This window comes from Coccinella septempunctata, chromosome 6 (genome assembly GCF_907165205.1).
Source record: "Coccinella septempunctata chromosome 6, icCocSept1.1, whole genome shotgun sequence".
NCBI lineage: Eukaryota > Metazoa > Arthropoda > Insecta > Coleoptera > Coccinellidae > Coccinella > Coccinella septempunctata.
Genome location: NC_058194.1, coordinates 23,646,851 through 23,664,624, shown reverse-complemented (window position 1 = coordinate 23,664,624; position 17,774 = coordinate 23,646,851). Strand labels below are relative to the sequence as shown.

The window sequence follows — 17,774 nt, the reverse complement described above, 5'->3', positions numbered from 1 at the left end:
AATATCTGTGAAAGAGTTTGCGAAACCTCCATCCTAGATTACGATCAGAATCGTTTAGTATGTTCGTAACGAATTCAATTATAAACTGTAGACACATATCCTCAATTAATGCATGTTTGTTTCCCTCAGCGTCATTTCCTACATAACTTACCTACCTACTGTTTTCTTACATTTTCAACATAAAATTCTGTTTCAACATGAACTAGCACACTCAGATATGTACCCAGTTGAGCAACATGAATTGATAATAACTCTTATGCCGTGGTATTGAATATGACATTGCTTTCATTTTAAACGGCTAATTGGAGTTTGTAATGTATGCAGGGGTGGTTTTTTACTTATTATGAAGTATTAAATGTACATGATAGATGAAGGAATCGATCTTTTATAGAATTTCGCATTCGGCAAGGTAATATAAAGGACGTGTAGCTGTGAATTGGTTCTGGTTTCTTTAAATAATGATATTATGAAATGAGTATTACTTCAACTACCTATGGAAATTCAATACCAGAACATTTAAAGACAGAAATTGATTGATTTATGGACCTATAGCTATATCGAAATCCATTTGACTTGAACCCGAAAATGAATTATTATCACCTTATTCCAGTGTTTGTTCAATTGAATTAAAATGTATGAAGATTTACTAAGCTTTTTCGAGGATGAGAACTCCAGTTGCATCTTGATTATTGTTGAGAATATCCTTGAATTTCCTGTAGTTATACCTTATAGAATAATTATTAATATTCGAAAAAAAAATTTTAAGAGCTTACGAATGCTATTTGTACCAATAATTGAAGTGACTTGAGGAACTCATATTTCTTATTGTAAGGCCATAAATATTATTCGATCGAAAATCAGAATATTAAAAGAAGAAACAAATCTACTGATGATTAATGAAAGATAAGGAGAAATTATGCAAAAAATGTTTCATTATCATATTTCAGTTTCCAGTGCATACATGAAATCAGTTACGATTCATTTAATTCTATAATCATTATTTTATGGAGAATAATATGCTGGATATTTCTATAAATATACCGAAGAAAGAAGTACTTCAATATCCCATTCATGAAAATGACTGTTAGAAGAACTTGTGAATAGATTATTAGAAATCGATTGCAGAAGATAGATGGTGAACATTCTATTGGAAATGAATAAATACATTTCGAAATACATTATTCGCAAAAGCATGTAGAAAATGAATGTTTCTCAACGACTTTCAGAAAAGACTGCCTGATTCTCATCAGTCATTCATCGAGATTTAATTAATTATTCTACAGCGTGATCCATCATGCACTGTAAAGGAAACCAAGATATCATTTCAGAGTAAAATATGACTGGCTTTCGAAATATACTCTCAAGCTCAAGCAACATATACTTATTCCTAAATTGATTTGAAATATGAAATAAATGTTACTATATTTATTTATTTATTTATTTAATCAGGATCCCCAACAGAAATACATCCAATTACAGGGGATCACAACAAATTACAAAAAAAAAACAAAATAAGATATCTAGCTCACTCGAAAATTGAAAAACCAATGAAAACACAATATGATTTCATTCAAACAAGCTCATCCTTAATTATGACATAAGTAAGAAGTGATCTTGCTCTTGAAAACAGGCAGTGAAAGATGAAATATATCTTTATTATTGATGTGATAGTTATAAAATCTGACTATTCTAAGAAATACAGAGTGATAATAAAGGGACGTTCGCGCTCGTGGAACAAAGAAAAGCTCCCTCCGACGATTGCCAACAAAACGAACATTCAAATGGATATAAATCGGAAGATGAAAAATTTGTTTCGTGTGAAATGGCATCCGTATAATTTTCGTTCAATAATTGCGAACTTCTATCAGGTATGACAAAAATTTTTTTTCCGAACACATTCACACAAAAATCCATAATATCTGAATTGAAGGTTTGATTTTTAATTTTGATTTACAAGGATGGAACCTTTCTTGCATTATGGATGAATTGAATGTCTAGTTTTCTCAATAATTCTTCGAAATAAAAATATTTCGAAACTGAAGTCAGCATACCTCGAAAAATTACTGGTAGGGAAATTATTGCATCTGATTTAAGTTGAACTTTTGAATTATTTATCACTGCAGAGAGTTTCTTACTTGTTGGAGAGTCCAAATCCAAATAACTTTCCATAACTTCTCAGGAGAACAAAAAGAGGTGCATTTTCATACGAAAGTAGAATTATGAATAAATCAAATCACCCGGGATTTTCATTATGAATGGGACCTCTACTGAAGAAAACATCTGCGAAGTTTACCATCACCAGAAATATATGATTTAGGAGCGAATTTTTTCAAAATCGATTGATTAGTTTCAAAAATTATGTTTCGTCTTCTGTCCACTAAAGCTTTTTCGAGTTAGTTTTTCATATCTGCATATTTCCACAACTTAATATATTTATTCTTTGAATATTATATAAAAAGTTCAACCTCGAATTTTTAATTAATGTTTCAGCAAATTTCCTCTTACCTTCTCTACAATTCCAATTGAAATCCTCAGCAGCGGAGATGAGAGTCAACACATCCGATAAAACACTAGAAATACGCACAATTAAAGCCCGATATCAGTTAGGGTAGCGGTCCAGTACAGTTCGATGGTCACTTTGTCCAAAGAGATATAACGCACCGTGTGTAGTTCAATGCACCACGTTGTTTGTTACCGGCAAGAAGAGTAGCGAAGCATGTGATACCCGAGAAACAAATGAATACGTTTTACCGACTTATTTTGCTCAACTTCTTCTACCTTGCACGTCTCCGGTGAGAGTAGAAAATAGTGGACATCGTCTACCGTCTATCTCTGTGGGAAGTGATTTTTTCACCTGTAGCACTACGGCTAAGTGGTGGTTAGTAGGAAAGCTTCAATTTTGCTTGAATTTTTGTTTGATTTTCTCCTACACTATTTGAGATGTACCATGATTTAAGATGATAGTTATTATCGCGCCTGAGAAAGTATACTTCAACTCCGCTTGGTTCATCGGTTTTAATTACACGTCGCACGCACTATAGGCGGTACCTAACAATTTTGATAATTTCCATAAATCAGTAATAGTTGGGGAGACTTCGCTGCTGAATCGGGATTTACTTGAACGTCGTGGAGACCCAGTGGACTTTGAAGATTATATGGTAGAGAGAAAAAAGGTTCTATGATGTATATGCACTTTCAGCGATTGGGAAAGCGACTGCAAGTCTTCAAAGATGCAAAAAAAATCGTCAAGTGTACATACTCGAGTGTGCCTGATTAAGATACTCTACAGGGTGGTCCAGATCGTAACCAAGAAATTTTAACCACGTATTCTTCATCAAAAATAAGCACTAGTTTGTCATATAAACATATGTCGAGAAATGTTTCTTCTCCAAGATATGGGGTGTTGAAATTATAGAAAAAAAATGTTTTTTATTAATAACTTTCACACTGCTTGAAATATTTTTATGAAATTTGAGACATAGGTTTTGAGCGTCAAGAAGCACTTTTATATCATTTCTTTTCTATTCTACCAGTGGCGTCCGTACTGCAGCGGGACTGAATATTTTCAGATAAAAAAATGATACGCCACTGGTTTTTCCGACAATAACAATTAGTATTTTCCTTATTTAATTTGGAGCAAATTCGGTCTCTTGACTTTTTGCTGCACGAGGCACCGTTTCCGGTTAAAAAAATAAAACACATTCTCATGCGTGAAGAAATCGTTCACAAAAATAGTCTCATTATTATTATGTACCTACAATATCAAATTTTGGCGATTTCTTCACGCATGAGAATGTGTTTTATTTTTTTAACCGGAAACGGTGCCTCGTACAGCAAAAAGTCAAGAGACCAGATTTGCTCCAAATTGAATAAGGATTTAAATAGTAATTTTCATTTTCGGAAAAACCAGTGGCGTATCATTTTTTTATCTGAAAATATTCAGTCTCGCTGCAGTACGGATGCCACTGGTAGAATAGAAAAGAAATGATATTATGCAAACAGTGCTCCTTGACGCTCAAAATCTATGTCTCAAATGTCATGAAAATATTTCAAGCAGTGTGAAAGTTATTGACATAAAACATTTTTTCTTTCTATAATTTTAACACCCCGTATCTCGGAGAGGAAAAATTTCTCGACATATGTTTATATGACAAACTAGGGCGTATTTTTGATGTAGAATACGTGGTTAAAATTGCTTGGTTACGATCTGGACCACCCTGTATATGCTCTACGTATCTTTGCTGTTATGTACAAAGATCGTTTTTTTTTTACTATTCTGACAGGCTGTCCCAGACAAGTCGCCCTATACAGATCTAATTTTTGGTAGAGGTGCTCTACATATTTTTCTGATAAGGTTCCTTTCACACCATTTGGTTTCAACGACTGTCGCGGGTTTTTACTCGATTTCCTGAGTTACATTGATGTAATGGGATCTTTCACACGGTTTCATAGGTTCACTTTTGCACCAAAAAGAACCCGATGATGGTTTCGGCGGAGCTTATCGCCTCGGCGCACCATACGGATAAAACCCTATGAATAATACCTAATTCATCAGGTTGTCTTCAGGTGAAAACCCGATGGTTTGAAAGCATCCTAAGAATATCCATAGGTAGCCTACTAGAATAAAACGAGACGGTAGGTTAGGAGTTAGTTCTAATAAGAAATAGTACCCTAGAAAGCGACCAATGTATAAAGGGTAACTCTACATAAGCCAACCATTATTCCTTCAAGGAATCGGTGGAATAATAAGGATTTTACTTTTACTTTCTAGCTATACGATCCCTTCGAAATTGTTCACATAACGTATTGCTAATAATTAGCTACTGGGTTTGCTCGGTCCCTATATGAACAGCCAAATCTTTCGCTCGAAGTATTGATAGATCTATAGGTACTCATGACCAGTATATTTATACGAACCATTTTAAACTTGATGATTTCACTAACACCGTTCATTCCTAAGAAAAAACATAAACTGGTCTATACCCAGCGAAAATGCGAGTTCAAATATGACTACCGTAAATCGCCAAAACTGGAAAAATACGGATTCTTCTTTTATGGTAAAGCAACCAGATTGTTTGCGCCTTTACCAGAAGTCATTGCGTTTAATTGCTGGCGAATACGTACAGTACAGATCTTTTATGAGAGATAACTCAATTCTCTTGCTCTATCCACTATATTCATGCCTTTTTCCATGAAGTTTTAAGTTTTACTTGTTCAGGCACAGTGATTTGAAGGTTCTGTTGAGGTATCAATAATTTTTTATAGGAATAACTCTGAATGCTCCTTTCTAGAGATTGAACACTGAAATAGTAGTAGCGATGTAACATGTCTCCATTCACGTAACATCGATTTTGATATCATGCAGAATAGGGTATATTTTTCATGAAATTATCAAAACCATTACAATTTATAAGTGCGTGCATTTCTACGCAATTAAAAGGTATAATTGATACAGTTTATGTTATGTTGCAGGGAAAGTTTTCACGATTTATTGAGCTCAGACTCTTCCTAACGATCATTTTCACCGATTTACAGGAACGAATCAATTACGTATCTGGCGATTCTATCTATTTCTTCTTATGAAATATAGCTCTATCACATGAAGTAGAATACTTTGTATTTGAAATAAAAAGAATAATATTTTCAAGTAATGCGATATGATGATGTGAATAATCAGGAAGAAGAGTTTACTTTCTTTTAATCATTTTTATTTATTCGCTGACATTTTAGCGAGATATTCAAAAGAGCATGCAGGTCCTGATGTATCGGTACTTATGTCCAGCTATAAATATCATAAATACTGTTTTGAAATAGATTGAAACGTTTTTCATACTTATGAAGCAAGAGATCTCTAGCCTTTCGAAGACGTTTTAGTGCCTAGACATTTTTAAATTAACTGCAGTTTCACAAATGGATGACTTATTTCTTTTCAACACAAAGAAGACTTTTATTCTTCTAACCTTTGTGGAAAATTTGAAGCACTAGGACTAGGAATCTAATGGAGTGTAGTGAGACCCATTTTGTTATGGCCGAATCTGCCAGAAGAATAATTAATAATTATAATTTCAATAATTAAAAGATTGAATCTACATAAAAACTACGATTTTTTCGTTCCAGAGGTTGCAGATTTGAATTCAAGAAATTTCTGTCGTACTTCTTGAAAGGAGGAGCTGCTGATTTACTTGGAATATTTAAAAAAAATAATTATCGTGCATGTATTCTAATGATCTCCTGCAGTCAAGGCAGATTTCGTCGTTCGGTTACATAAAAATTTAATTTCATTCCGAAAATAATGCTATATCTATCAATATAACTTTATCCTAGGAGAATCGCCTATAATGCGGACAGATCAACCTCCTTAGCCGGTAAATTCGTCGTCTATCGATTTATCCATCCCTGGCAAGATCATAGATTTTAAAACTGCGCCATTATATATATAATAGGTTTGTTCGTAGAATGGTTTGAAACGGTTGTGAACTGTACAGAGCAAGCGCAATTCCATTTTAGGGTAGCGAAAATCCATTTGCGCTTGCTCTGTACAGGGTGGGCAAAATTCGTTGTCTACTGAAGGGATCTCGAGAACTATAGCAGCTAGAAGAAAACGGATGACACATTCTCGAGCTCTTTTTTCCTTACTATTCCAAATCTGAAAACAGATCCAGCCTAACGGTCATAGATTTTGAGTTATGAACGAAAATTGAGAAATTGTCATTTTCAATGAAGCTGAATAACTCGCTTATTTGAACTCGTATTCGAAATTCGTTGTTACATTCTACAGGCACTTTTTTATGAGGAAGTCAAATATGATATTAGGAAATTTTTCGATCCAGTCATTTTCGAGATACGAAAGGGATTTCCAATTTTTCAAATGTAAACAATAGTTGAAAGTTCTTTCATCTTGCTGCAATTTTTTTGCTGATTTCAAAAATGTATCATATGTTGCTATTCACATGAATGTTACACGAGAAAAAAATTAAATCCTTTTTCCTGCTTTTCGATTCTCTATTGAATTATAAGAGGGCTGGGTTACCATAGTAACTGTTGAATATGCATTATATTTTGTGAACCTTAGCCTCTCTGACTGAAATCAGGGATTGCTGAATAAATATTTCAATGATTTCGATGAATTTGCCACAGAGATATAGATACAGAGATATATCTCTGATTTGCCATCGTTTGGGAATTCAAATGTAGATTGCAGCGACATAGTGGTGACAGTTCGAAGTAAAAAGTTAATGCCTTTACGTCATTGTTCTACGTTCCTCGATGTAAACCATAGACATTTTATTTTATTAGGTCTATGATGTAAACAAACAAATGAAAAAAGTGCCTTAACTTTTTATTTACGAAAATAGCCACCAGAGGGCGTATCGCTTGTTTTGAATTCCCATTTGTTCTCGCGATGTTTGGCATGCTTATCTTACGATGGTTCACAATTCGAACACTACCGTTGACAGAAGTACCTGTTTTTCATCATCTTACTTCTTCAAAAATTATAATTATAGACAGCTATCGTATTTTATTTATAATATTACTGACTCTTAAAGTTTCTTTCATGAAAAGAAAAACGATTATTTACTAAATTTTCTTTTTTAATAATCAGATGAAAGTCTTTTACTCTCTTTAAAAGGATATCGATCTCGATATCGATATATAAAACAAATAATTATTCGTCAGTCTGTGATTCCTACCGCAGAAGGCATTGAGTTCACTGGGGATTTTGTGGAGTTCACGAACCATAATGCATTTTCAACGGTCGCTATGGTTACGCCAGCCTACTGAAAATTCAACAGTGAATCGAAAAGCAGCAAAAAGTATTGAATTTTTTTAATTTTATATTTATGTGAATAGCAACATATGACACATTTTTGAAATCAGCAAAAAAATTGCATCAGAATGAAAGAACTTTCAACTATAGTTTACATTTGAAAAATCAGAAATCCTTGTCGTATCTCGAAAATGACTGGATCAAAAAATTTTATAATATCATATTCGAATTCCTCATAAAAAAGTGCCTGTAGAATGTAACAACAGATTTTGAATACGAGTCCAAATAAGCGAGTTATTCAGCTTCATTAAAAATGACAATTTCTCAATTTTCGTTCATAACTCAAAATCCATGAACGTTAGGCTGGATCTGTTTTCAGTTTTGGATAAGTCAAGAAAAAAGAGCTCGAGAATGTGTCGTCCGTTTTCTTCTAGCTGCTATAGTTCTCGAGATCCCCTCAGTAGACAACGAATTTTGCCCACCCTGTACAGTTCACAACCGTTTCAATTCAAACCACTCTACGAACAAGCCTTATATCAAAGAGTTACTCTTTGCTTATATTATATTGAAGAACTTTATGACTTCCTCTTTCTCAAGTCGGCGTTTCTGTACTGTAGTTGCAGTGACTAATTATGTATAATCTGTATCTGTTGTTACAGTGACACTAAGAAGAGTTAGGAGTTAGAGTTAGTTGTTACGAGTCACTGTAATTATTGTTATATTATTACTAAGTTCGAAAAATACACTCCATCGCCTCTCTCTACTCCTATCGTTCTTTTAATTGAATAAAGATTCGATAAAAAGAACAATAGGAGTAGAGAGAGACGACGGAGTGTATTTTTCGAACTTAATAAATATTAGTGTTATATAAAGTCAGTTGTTAACCTATCGTGACATCTATATCTATCCGAATCAACCGCCAAAAGATAAAGCGACTAGTACTTATTAGGTCTCTACACTAGGTGAATTGGATATTTTGGGCAGAGGTGTTATTAAGGAAAATATTGCCAATTCATTTGAGAAAAAATCTTCTTTCAATATGGTTTCTATGGGTCACATAAGACAATAATGATAAACAGTCAAACTTTTAATTAAAACAAAACTCTTCTTAACATTATAATTGTACAAATATATTTTATTTTTCTTCTTTTTTCCTGAGCTTCCTATGCTTTTGAAGGTGTCCTTCCTTCTTGAAGTTCTGAAAAAAATGCAATTAGAGCTAATACAATTCTAATAACATTTGTTAACATTCTCAGAGGGAAGTTAATGATCTATGCAGGCGTTCCCTTCATACAATAAAATATATTTATCAACTGAGGTCTTGACTGAGGTTTTTCAGTTCCTAATAGCTCGAAAACACCAAGCTAGCACCCATTTTTCGTGTATTCCCTATGAATATTACCAAATATAAAACTTACTTCCCAATCTTCCATTGTGATGGTAGTTAATATTTGATAATTCGCACCTCTCTCGTCTCTGAATTGTTTCAATTCATTTTTAGATACAGGTTTTATTGTTGGATTGAGACCATCTGAAAATAAAATCATGAAAGTAAAAAATTTAATGGTTTGAAGATTGAATACGTACTGAGGTCAATTCTTACTTTTCCATCTCTAACTAAGAAAGAACAATAAAACATATTTTCAACAGTATTTGTAAAATCACTGGTATCAATCACATAATCATAATAATTTATCGGTCTTTCCCCATTTTTATTGTATTCCTCCACTAGAACTTCATGCAATTCTTTAACAATTTGATCTATTCCTTCCTCTTCTTTATCAACTGATGTAACTTTTTCTGGTTCTTTCTTAGTAAGTTTTTCTTTTGGATCTCTTTTAATAACTTTTTTCTGTTTAGGTTCCGGTACATGATCTAAATCATAACTACCATAAACAAATTCATATGGTTCTACCTCGGGGATTATATTTCTAGCATCTTTTAAGAGTTTTAAAATGTCACTTGGTCTGCAATCTTGGTCATCTTCTTTAATTAATTCCCACTAGGAAAATTGTCAATATAAATTTAAATTAAGAAAATGGTTTCAAAATACCTACAAGTTTTTCACTAAATTCGGTTGGTTCATAAGAAGCAGTTGATATATCAACAGCATTTAAACATTTCACTAAAATACCACTAGAAGAAGACAAAACCATACAGTCCAAAAATGTTTCATCTGTTTGTTCAACTCTCTGTTCTATCGAGTATTCCCTTTCGAGTTCATTGATTTCTTTTAAAATATTTCCCACTTCCGTTACTGTTTGAAGTCCAAGATCTTTTTTATCTTCTGCAGAGAAATGAAGTTATTAATATAAATCCTTCAACATGAAATCAAAAAACGATAAATATACTTTAAGGTAAATGTAAACTTAAAGTGCCTACCAATTTCTTCCACTTTGCACAGTAAATTCCTGTAGCAAAGTTTCCTCTCCTGAAAAGATCTCGCAGAGATGGTAGAATTACTTTCCTCTTCATTACGACTGTTCCTATTCTTCATCATAAGCTCAAAAAGTAATAATTATAATTCCATCCAATATTCCAATACACTCCTGATTTAAAATGAGATTATGAGATTAACAAAATTTAGCTATCTTCAAAATATTTTCCCTCCCTAATTTACTGAAACCATAGAAATTATAAATTAAAATTAGTTACTAACTTAGGTAAGTAATGTTAGTATATCAATTAAGTTAGTATATCAATCAATTAATTTACTAACTACATGATATCAATGACAAAAATTAAATACGAAATAGACCGAAAATAACTATGGAAAGTTCGATGTCTAGGGATATGGCGGTCGATTTATGTCGTAGTCGATATTCTCAAGATATAGCAATAACATGACATATTTAATAACTGCCTGTAACTGCTATCTGTTATTCTGTTATTCGGACAAATCTGTGCTCTGCTACTTTCTGCTGACATTTATAATGAAGGTTATGTCCAAAAATAATTTTGTTTTGAATATGCAAAAATAAATAATTGTTAAAAAACTGATTTGAATTCATTCACAATTTTTAAAGATTATGGAAAATATCACTAGGTTAGCTGCATTGTATCAATTGTTTTGATTATTTGGAAACTTTGATGCATCATATCATGCAGATTTGACCTATATTGATATAATGTGATGGAAACAAAACTTTCAGTTTATTTGAGACATTGCAGTATACTCATAGCCATTTACTGACGGAATGTTAAGACTATATCAAAATGTGTATAAAAATGTTCCCCTCAAACAAATGTAAACAATGTGGATTACTCTAATTTCTATTTGTAGTTTCTTTACAATTGTTATGTCTCTAGTATTTTGCTTGTGCTGGAAAAAGAAACGTACTGAGTAAGTTGTTAACCTATTTTCACCTAAATCCTTATCTATATCTCGAGTTTCTGTATATTGAATTGGAGGTTTTAATTTCATATTCTAGTCCTGAATTAACTGGAGTAGATGGTCTTGTTATAAAGAAAAATCCTGATGAAAACGTCAACCATTTACCATCAGCAGATCTCATCGGAGGTGATAGAATTGATGGTATCTCAGATGTGAATAAAAGGTAATCTAATATGATACCAGGCTTATGTTCAATTCAATCTTCAACATGACTTCATTATGTTTAATACAGGTTTTTTCATTTGTTTAATTATCATTCATATTTCAGAGCCACTCTTCCAATAACAAATACTAGAAGGAGTTTACCCGATATTCCATTTGAGCATGAGAATGCTACCTGGGTACTGGCTGTTGACAACTCTTCCGAGCATTATGCTACGGTGGAGCAGTATCAAAATTCTAGTAAGTAACTATGATCATTCTAATTTGATCATTTAATACTAGTGTATTTGGTTTACTTTTTTTCTATTGCATAATATAAATTTCAGTGAAACGGCATACTCTTCCTAATGGAGTTGAAGCCAGACGTAGTATATCACAACATAGTTCTCTGAGTCAAGCAGATTTTTCTCCTTATGAAAGGGTAAAATATGACAAGATAAATTCAAGAGAACATCCTTATGACCAGTTGCAACCTATTGTTAGTCGTAATTTTGCAGCTGAAAATGCTGATATTCCTGAAGAACCAGGACCTTCACAGAGGTGAGAGAAATTCTTTTCAGTGGTTGTAAAATGTGTAAATAAGTCTCTATTTGGAAACTCAGGACACTTTTTATATCATATCATACTATCCTGATTCTCAGTATGTACCAAGGTATCCCTCAGAAGCTTACATGTTTTCTGATCATCAAAATATTCCTTCAGGATATACTGCAGTTCTATAATAGAAAAATGAACAATGGCTCCACTTGATTTCCAATTTTGTTTTAAATGAAAATCTATCTATGGATATTGTGTTTTCATCACGATTCTTTCATCTCTAGAACGGAAGCTACTGCTGAAACTAATCCCACAAGAAGAGGCAGTGGAGGTCACAACTTGGATATTCCAGCAGCTTCAGCTGTAGCTGGTGGCATAGCAGCCAGTCCAGAATTGCCATATATGACGCCTCCTGTGCCACAAATAAATTTCAGTGGAGATTCTCAAGATTCTTCTAGTAAGTGGATGAGTTGTCATGGAAGTTTTACTTATTAATGTTCATATTTTTTTAGAGGGGTATACTAGCATCAGTGTTCGTGAACCTCTCGCTAATATATTAGCTCAATCCAAAGAAGTTAAGAAAAAAAGAGAGTTTGATCCTCATTATTCAACTGTTTCAGATGATTCAGGTGAGATTTGTGTAGTTAATTTATATATCGCATCCATGAAGTTGGTATTTCAAAGTTTGTTTGAATCCATTTATTTTCATAGTTCTAAGGGTTGGAAGTAATAATATCCTTTTTATTTTCAGATGACGTTTACACTACGATACCTGATCCAAATCAAGTTTACACCAGTGAAAGTGAAACTTATGCTAGAATTCCACCTGGTCCAATAGTTGTCGAAGCTGAAATAAACAGAAATCCATCCAAATCAGATTCAGATGAGGCTAATGATGAAATGTATGAACCAGCCCCTCAACCTGTTCCACCTAGTGTAGACAGTCTGAAACACGTCACACACACCTATACTCACTCAAGGCAAGGTAGGACATATCACATTGATTGAATAAAATCATTTTTAAAATTGTTAGTGTAGCTTCTCACAGTTTTCAATGTTACATAAGATGTCGCAAATTTACCCAACCCTATTTGGTTTCGACTTCCTTCGTTATTATATACGTTATCATTGTCAAATGGCATCAAAACCTAAAAATCTTTCTGATCTCAGAATATCTAGATATCCTCCACAAGTTATTACAGACTTACTCTAGATAGCTAGGTTAATTGGCTTCTTGATATCAAGTCACTGAGATAAAAAAGGCATTTCAGTGAATTACATGAATTTTGTCCTTGCCGATAGTTGTTTGTATGATCTTTACATTACATCAGCGGATAAGTTCCCGATCTGACACAAATATGGTCCCACAATCAGAAGAAATGTTTCCTTCTTTAACTAACGGTAAGTCCGTTGACCTACTTGACCAAAAAATGTTTCGATAAGAGATCCGCGAAAATAAGTGCAAACGATTTGGATACAGGATCCAAAAAACGGCCCAGACTCCACTTTTTGTGTGTGACGGTGGTTGGTGGGACTTTCTAGCCCCGTAACTGTTTTATTTCAATCCGTTACAAAGGCTGAAGGCGTTTTCCATGCTTTCGACAATATTGTCAAAATGGTGATCGCAAGCTTATTACGGTTGACATTGATGATATTCTCCACCAATTGAATTGGTCAAACTGTTCAGTTCATAATTGAATTGCTATGTAGAATACCATCAACCCTAGTCATAAAGTAGTGAAATACTACTGACCAGTGTTGATTATTGGATCATTCAGTTCAATTCACAAACTGAACGACCTATCAATAAGGAATTCTCCTCGATTTGGGTTGTCACAGCATTTGAAAGTTGAAACTAAATAATTATGAGTTTCATTCATGAATTTTTCAAATACACCGCGGAAACTATTCAAAATCATTCTTCAAACGTGAGGTTTTAAAATTAAAATCGCTTCGTTACTAGTTTACGATTCGGCAACAGCGCCTACTAGAAAATAAAAAGAACAATGGCTTATTTATAAAATAATAGCTGTTGATAAACAGCCATCATAAGGCGCGTACTCACTGACGAGCCTCAACAGCAACCGGGCATAAAAATCCCATAAAATTTTACGACCTTTCTCGTTCGTCGCAGACGACAGCCATTTGTCATCTCATCAAGATAGTGTGTTTGTTGTCCTTTATTATCAACGCATATTTCAGCCGATGTTGCCAACTTGTGCAAGAGAAACGATATGCTTCGAATTTTAAACACCCATTTTTATTTTTCATTTGTCATTTTTTTTTGGGAAACGGTTGAAATGGTTATTTCAAAATGTGACGTTTCAAAGATATTTCATAAAAAATACAGAACTCTTGCGATGTTCTCGGTATACGCGGTGCCAAGCTCACCGAACGCCTATATTTATATGAGCTCTTCCTGTTCTGCTCTATATTTATTTATTTATTCAGCGTATGGATGCTTATCAGTACGATACTTCACAGTGCGATAGAAGGAGACTACAATTATAGGTAAATTTATTGGAAGCAAAAAAGTACACAATCTACAAGACATAACACAATAACATATCGTAGATCCTCTGACAAACTATACATTCATGTCCAAATTGCACAGCGATTTCATCCTGAGAGCATTCTGCGAAGTCCTGTGGGCTTCCACCCTAAGCACGGTTTGGGCACTCTAAAACGATATGGCGGATCGTTTGTCTCGGTACCGAAACCATTCCGAGTAAATCAGGAAGTGCCCAAGGCTTTCGGTCAACACAAACTTAATACCATAGAGAAAGGGCTTAATACTATTGACCAGTCAGTGTTGATGATATTGTCAAGCAATTGAGTTTGGGCACCCCTGCTCTAGACTTTAGAGCGTACTCATATTTTAAGTGTGCGTGTTCTAAAAAATGGGATTTGGCTCGAAACGCCAGCCGATCGCCCAAACAATCCCCTATTTTGAGTCCGACAAAAATGTCGAAATATTAGGGCAGCCTTAAAATAATTGTATCGCTATGTTTATGAAGTCAATCTAATTTGACTGAAAAAATTTGTTGTCTTGATAAAAACATGGAACTTATCAGCCGATGTGTTAGGCACATACTATTTTGAGCATATGATCATTGCCATTCATAAGAAGATCTAAACTACATATCAACCCATCAATATTTAATAATAATTCATTCTTGCTAAATTAATTTGAAGCCATCTAGTCATTCACTTCCTTCTACAGCGTCCTCATCAAGTTCAACAATCAACATAGGTTCTCCAAAACCAGAAAAGCGACAAGCCAATTCTCCCCTTCCTCTTCCCCCGGTTGTCAACCATATAGATGGCGATAAAAAACTTCTAACGGCACGAAATTTAGAGGACCTTTACGCTAAAGTCCAGAAAAATAAGCCAAAAAACAGTTCCGATGACGAGAAGTCACCTGAGAGACCGAATGAATCCTCACATCCGAGCGCTTCAACTTCTGGAATTGAAGATAACAGATTTTCGAAGCTGAGAAGAAAATTTCAGGAACATAATTATGAGACACTCAGGAAACACAAGACGGATTCATTGGATGAAAGAATGCTTAGACAGGAAGAACCGGGATATGCGAGCATAAATGGCCCAGATAGCTTGTGCAGTTCTGATCCTGGATATGAGGTGCTTAAAGACTCTGATCCTGATCCTAATTACGAGGAGCTAAAGCATAAATCTTCAAATGCTAGTGATATTGGATATTCAAAGATAAAAGATGTGAGAAATAACCATAATTTCGGTTATTCTGTCGTCAACAAGAAAAAGAAACCTGATGCTTCTAAAAATTATAACAGTTACAAGAACGATTCACAATCACAAGATGACAGCTTAGAGGAACCAAATTATGAAAGTATGCCAAGCGAATCGATCTCTGAATTTAATTATGCTGCATTGAAATCCAGTGGAAGTGAAACAGATCCTAACTATGAGTCTGTTAGTAATATTGATCCAAACTATGAAAGTGTGAAATATGTGGACGAACCACCTTACGAAAAAGTGGACAGCGATATTAGTCAAGCAGGCTCTGAAATACCTGGTTATGAAAGAGTTGGCTCAAAAGGTTACCAAAATATTGATACTTCGGAAAGCTCAGATAGTACAACGAACAGAGACAAAGTTAGAGGCGAAAATCCATATGAGAGATTAAAAGATGACGGGGATACTGACTCAGTGGGATATTCCAAAATAAAAGATTCGAACTCGAAAACTAAGAATTCAAGTGTAGAGTCTTCCAGTTCGGCTAAAAGTGATGATTTGATTAGAGATGATGCTATTGAAAGTTGTACCAATATATTAGATGACAATATTATATTCGAAGTTTGATAATATGTTTTTCAATCATGGTGCTAATTTTTAACCATTAATTTCATATATTACTTACAATAAGAGCTTTCCATCAAAATATGTTCATAAATTCACAACAGTGAGAGAGAATTGGACACAATTGTTATCTCAATTGTTTCTGATGATTGATTGCTTCATGGCTGACCATTATACAGTGTTTGGACCAATTTATGAAAGATTATTCTCAAGTTAATTTTTCAACGTGATTGAAATATTTTTTATAATATTCATATCAATTTTTGATCAATTTAAACACGAAACCATTCCTATAAACACGAATCAAGTCACCTCCTTTATTATTATTCTATTCTATTCAATTATAACATGCTTTGATGCATTGGTTGAATTGAATTGCCGTCAGCAAATAAGATTTTCAGCTTATCTTTGGCACCCAAGATAAAGATGAAATTTTGATCGAGTCTGGATTACTTATGGTCACTACCCTACTATACTGAGAAAAATATTTATTGGTGACAATCCAAAAATATTTATTTCTGGTAAATGTACATCCTCCGTGGACAAAGCAATTTCGGAAACCATTGTTTTAATTACTCTTCCTTTGTTGTGACTGCAGAATTTTATACAGGGTGATACACGGCGATGGCTTATTAGACGTTTATGGAAAATAAAAAAAATATATGTTGGGTTATTCAACAATGCTTAACATAATAGGCCATCGCGGTGAGTCAACCTGTATATTTATAACTGATAACATATAGTTCCTTTCACTGTTGTTATGTTCTAGTCATTGAAATTCTTAATGCCGTTTTCACATCATCAATTGATTAACTCCATTTGATGTCATATTTATCTCTTTGAAAATCGTCGCTTATGAAATATCGATAAGGTATTGATTGCTTGCGTGATACGAGATACTTCAAATATGATAATCTCATATTCGAGTTTCAAGGCAGGATTTTTCAAATATTGCCAAAATTTTTTAAAGAATAAAGTTTCAATTTGGAGTTCAATTTATTTTTTGAACTTCACGACAAATTTCTTGAATGATTATTGAAATCTATCCTTATCATTCAATAATGGTTAAGTCTCTCATAGTTTTCATGTGTCAATAGTTGGAAAATGATGAAGAAAATAATTGTCAACTTGTCTAAATGGAGCTCTGACTAAATTTTTAACCGAATAGTTACTGTAAAGTAAAGTTTCTGTACATAACTATCAAAACAAGTCGTTTAACAACCATTGTAGTATTTTTATAGTTTGTTGCCAATGATGAATTTTTTATTTGAGAATATTTTTATAATGATATTTATGTATTTATTCATATTTTGGTTATATAATACAAAAGACATTTTTTGAAAAGATGTTTTTTTTACCCCAATACTTCGATACCCGTCATACGAATCATTCGACCATGAAATGGTTACTCAGAAATCTTAGTTCTTCATAGTGGAGGTTTTGAATGATGATCATTCAAAGTTAGTGGAATATCGAAAAGCCGAAAAGCAATTTGAATTTGGTAGACTAGCATACATAATTTTCGTAGGTATAGGTGCACCACATGTCGTTTCAAAGACAATCAACAGCAAATGA

The 17,774-nt window shown here is 33.6% G+C and overlaps 3 protein-coding genes across 3 annotated transcripts in view; 1 reads left to right on the top strand and 2 right to left on the bottom strand.

The window, feature by feature from the left end:
• Positions 1 to 2,817, bottom strand: part of LOC123315700 (cadherin-89D) — a 36,963-nt gene extending 34,146 nt beyond the window's left edge. Inside the window, exon 1 of the mRNA XM_044901528.1 lies at positions 2,506 to 2,817. The gene's annotated coding sequence lies outside the window, so the exon portion shown is untranslated. The remainder of the gene's footprint in view (positions 1 to 2,505) is intronic.
• A 6,023-nt stretch (positions 2,818 to 8,840) lies between these two features.
• LOC123315149 (EP300-interacting inhibitor of differentiation 3) lies at positions 8,841 to 10,330 on the bottom strand. The gene is made up of 5 exons (XM_044900733.1): positions 10,151 to 10,330; positions 9,826 to 10,055; positions 9,356 to 9,770; positions 9,187 to 9,299; positions 8,841 to 8,966 (listed from the first exon to the last, which is right to left on the bottom strand). Exons 1-5 carry the CDS (start codon positions 10,266 to 10,268, stop codon positions 8,904 to 8,906), a joined length of 939 nt encoding a protein of 312 aa, XP_044756668.1. The 5' UTR covers positions 10,269 to 10,330; the 3' UTR covers positions 8,841 to 8,903.
• Positions 10,331 to 10,704: 374 nt separating this feature from the next.
• On the top strand, positions 10,705 to 17,458 carry LOC123315841. The gene is made up of 8 exons (XM_044901721.1): positions 10,705 to 11,111; positions 11,200 to 11,325; positions 11,431 to 11,564; positions 11,651 to 11,864; positions 12,146 to 12,318; positions 12,374 to 12,490; positions 12,613 to 12,846; positions 15,085 to 17,458. Exons 1-8 carry the CDS (start codon positions 11,023 to 11,025, stop codon positions 16,200 to 16,202), a joined length of 2,205 nt encoding a protein of 734 aa, XP_044757656.1. The 5' UTR covers positions 10,705 to 11,022; the 3' UTR covers positions 16,203 to 17,458.
• The last annotated feature ends 316 nt before the right edge of the window (positions 17,459 to 17,774 follow it).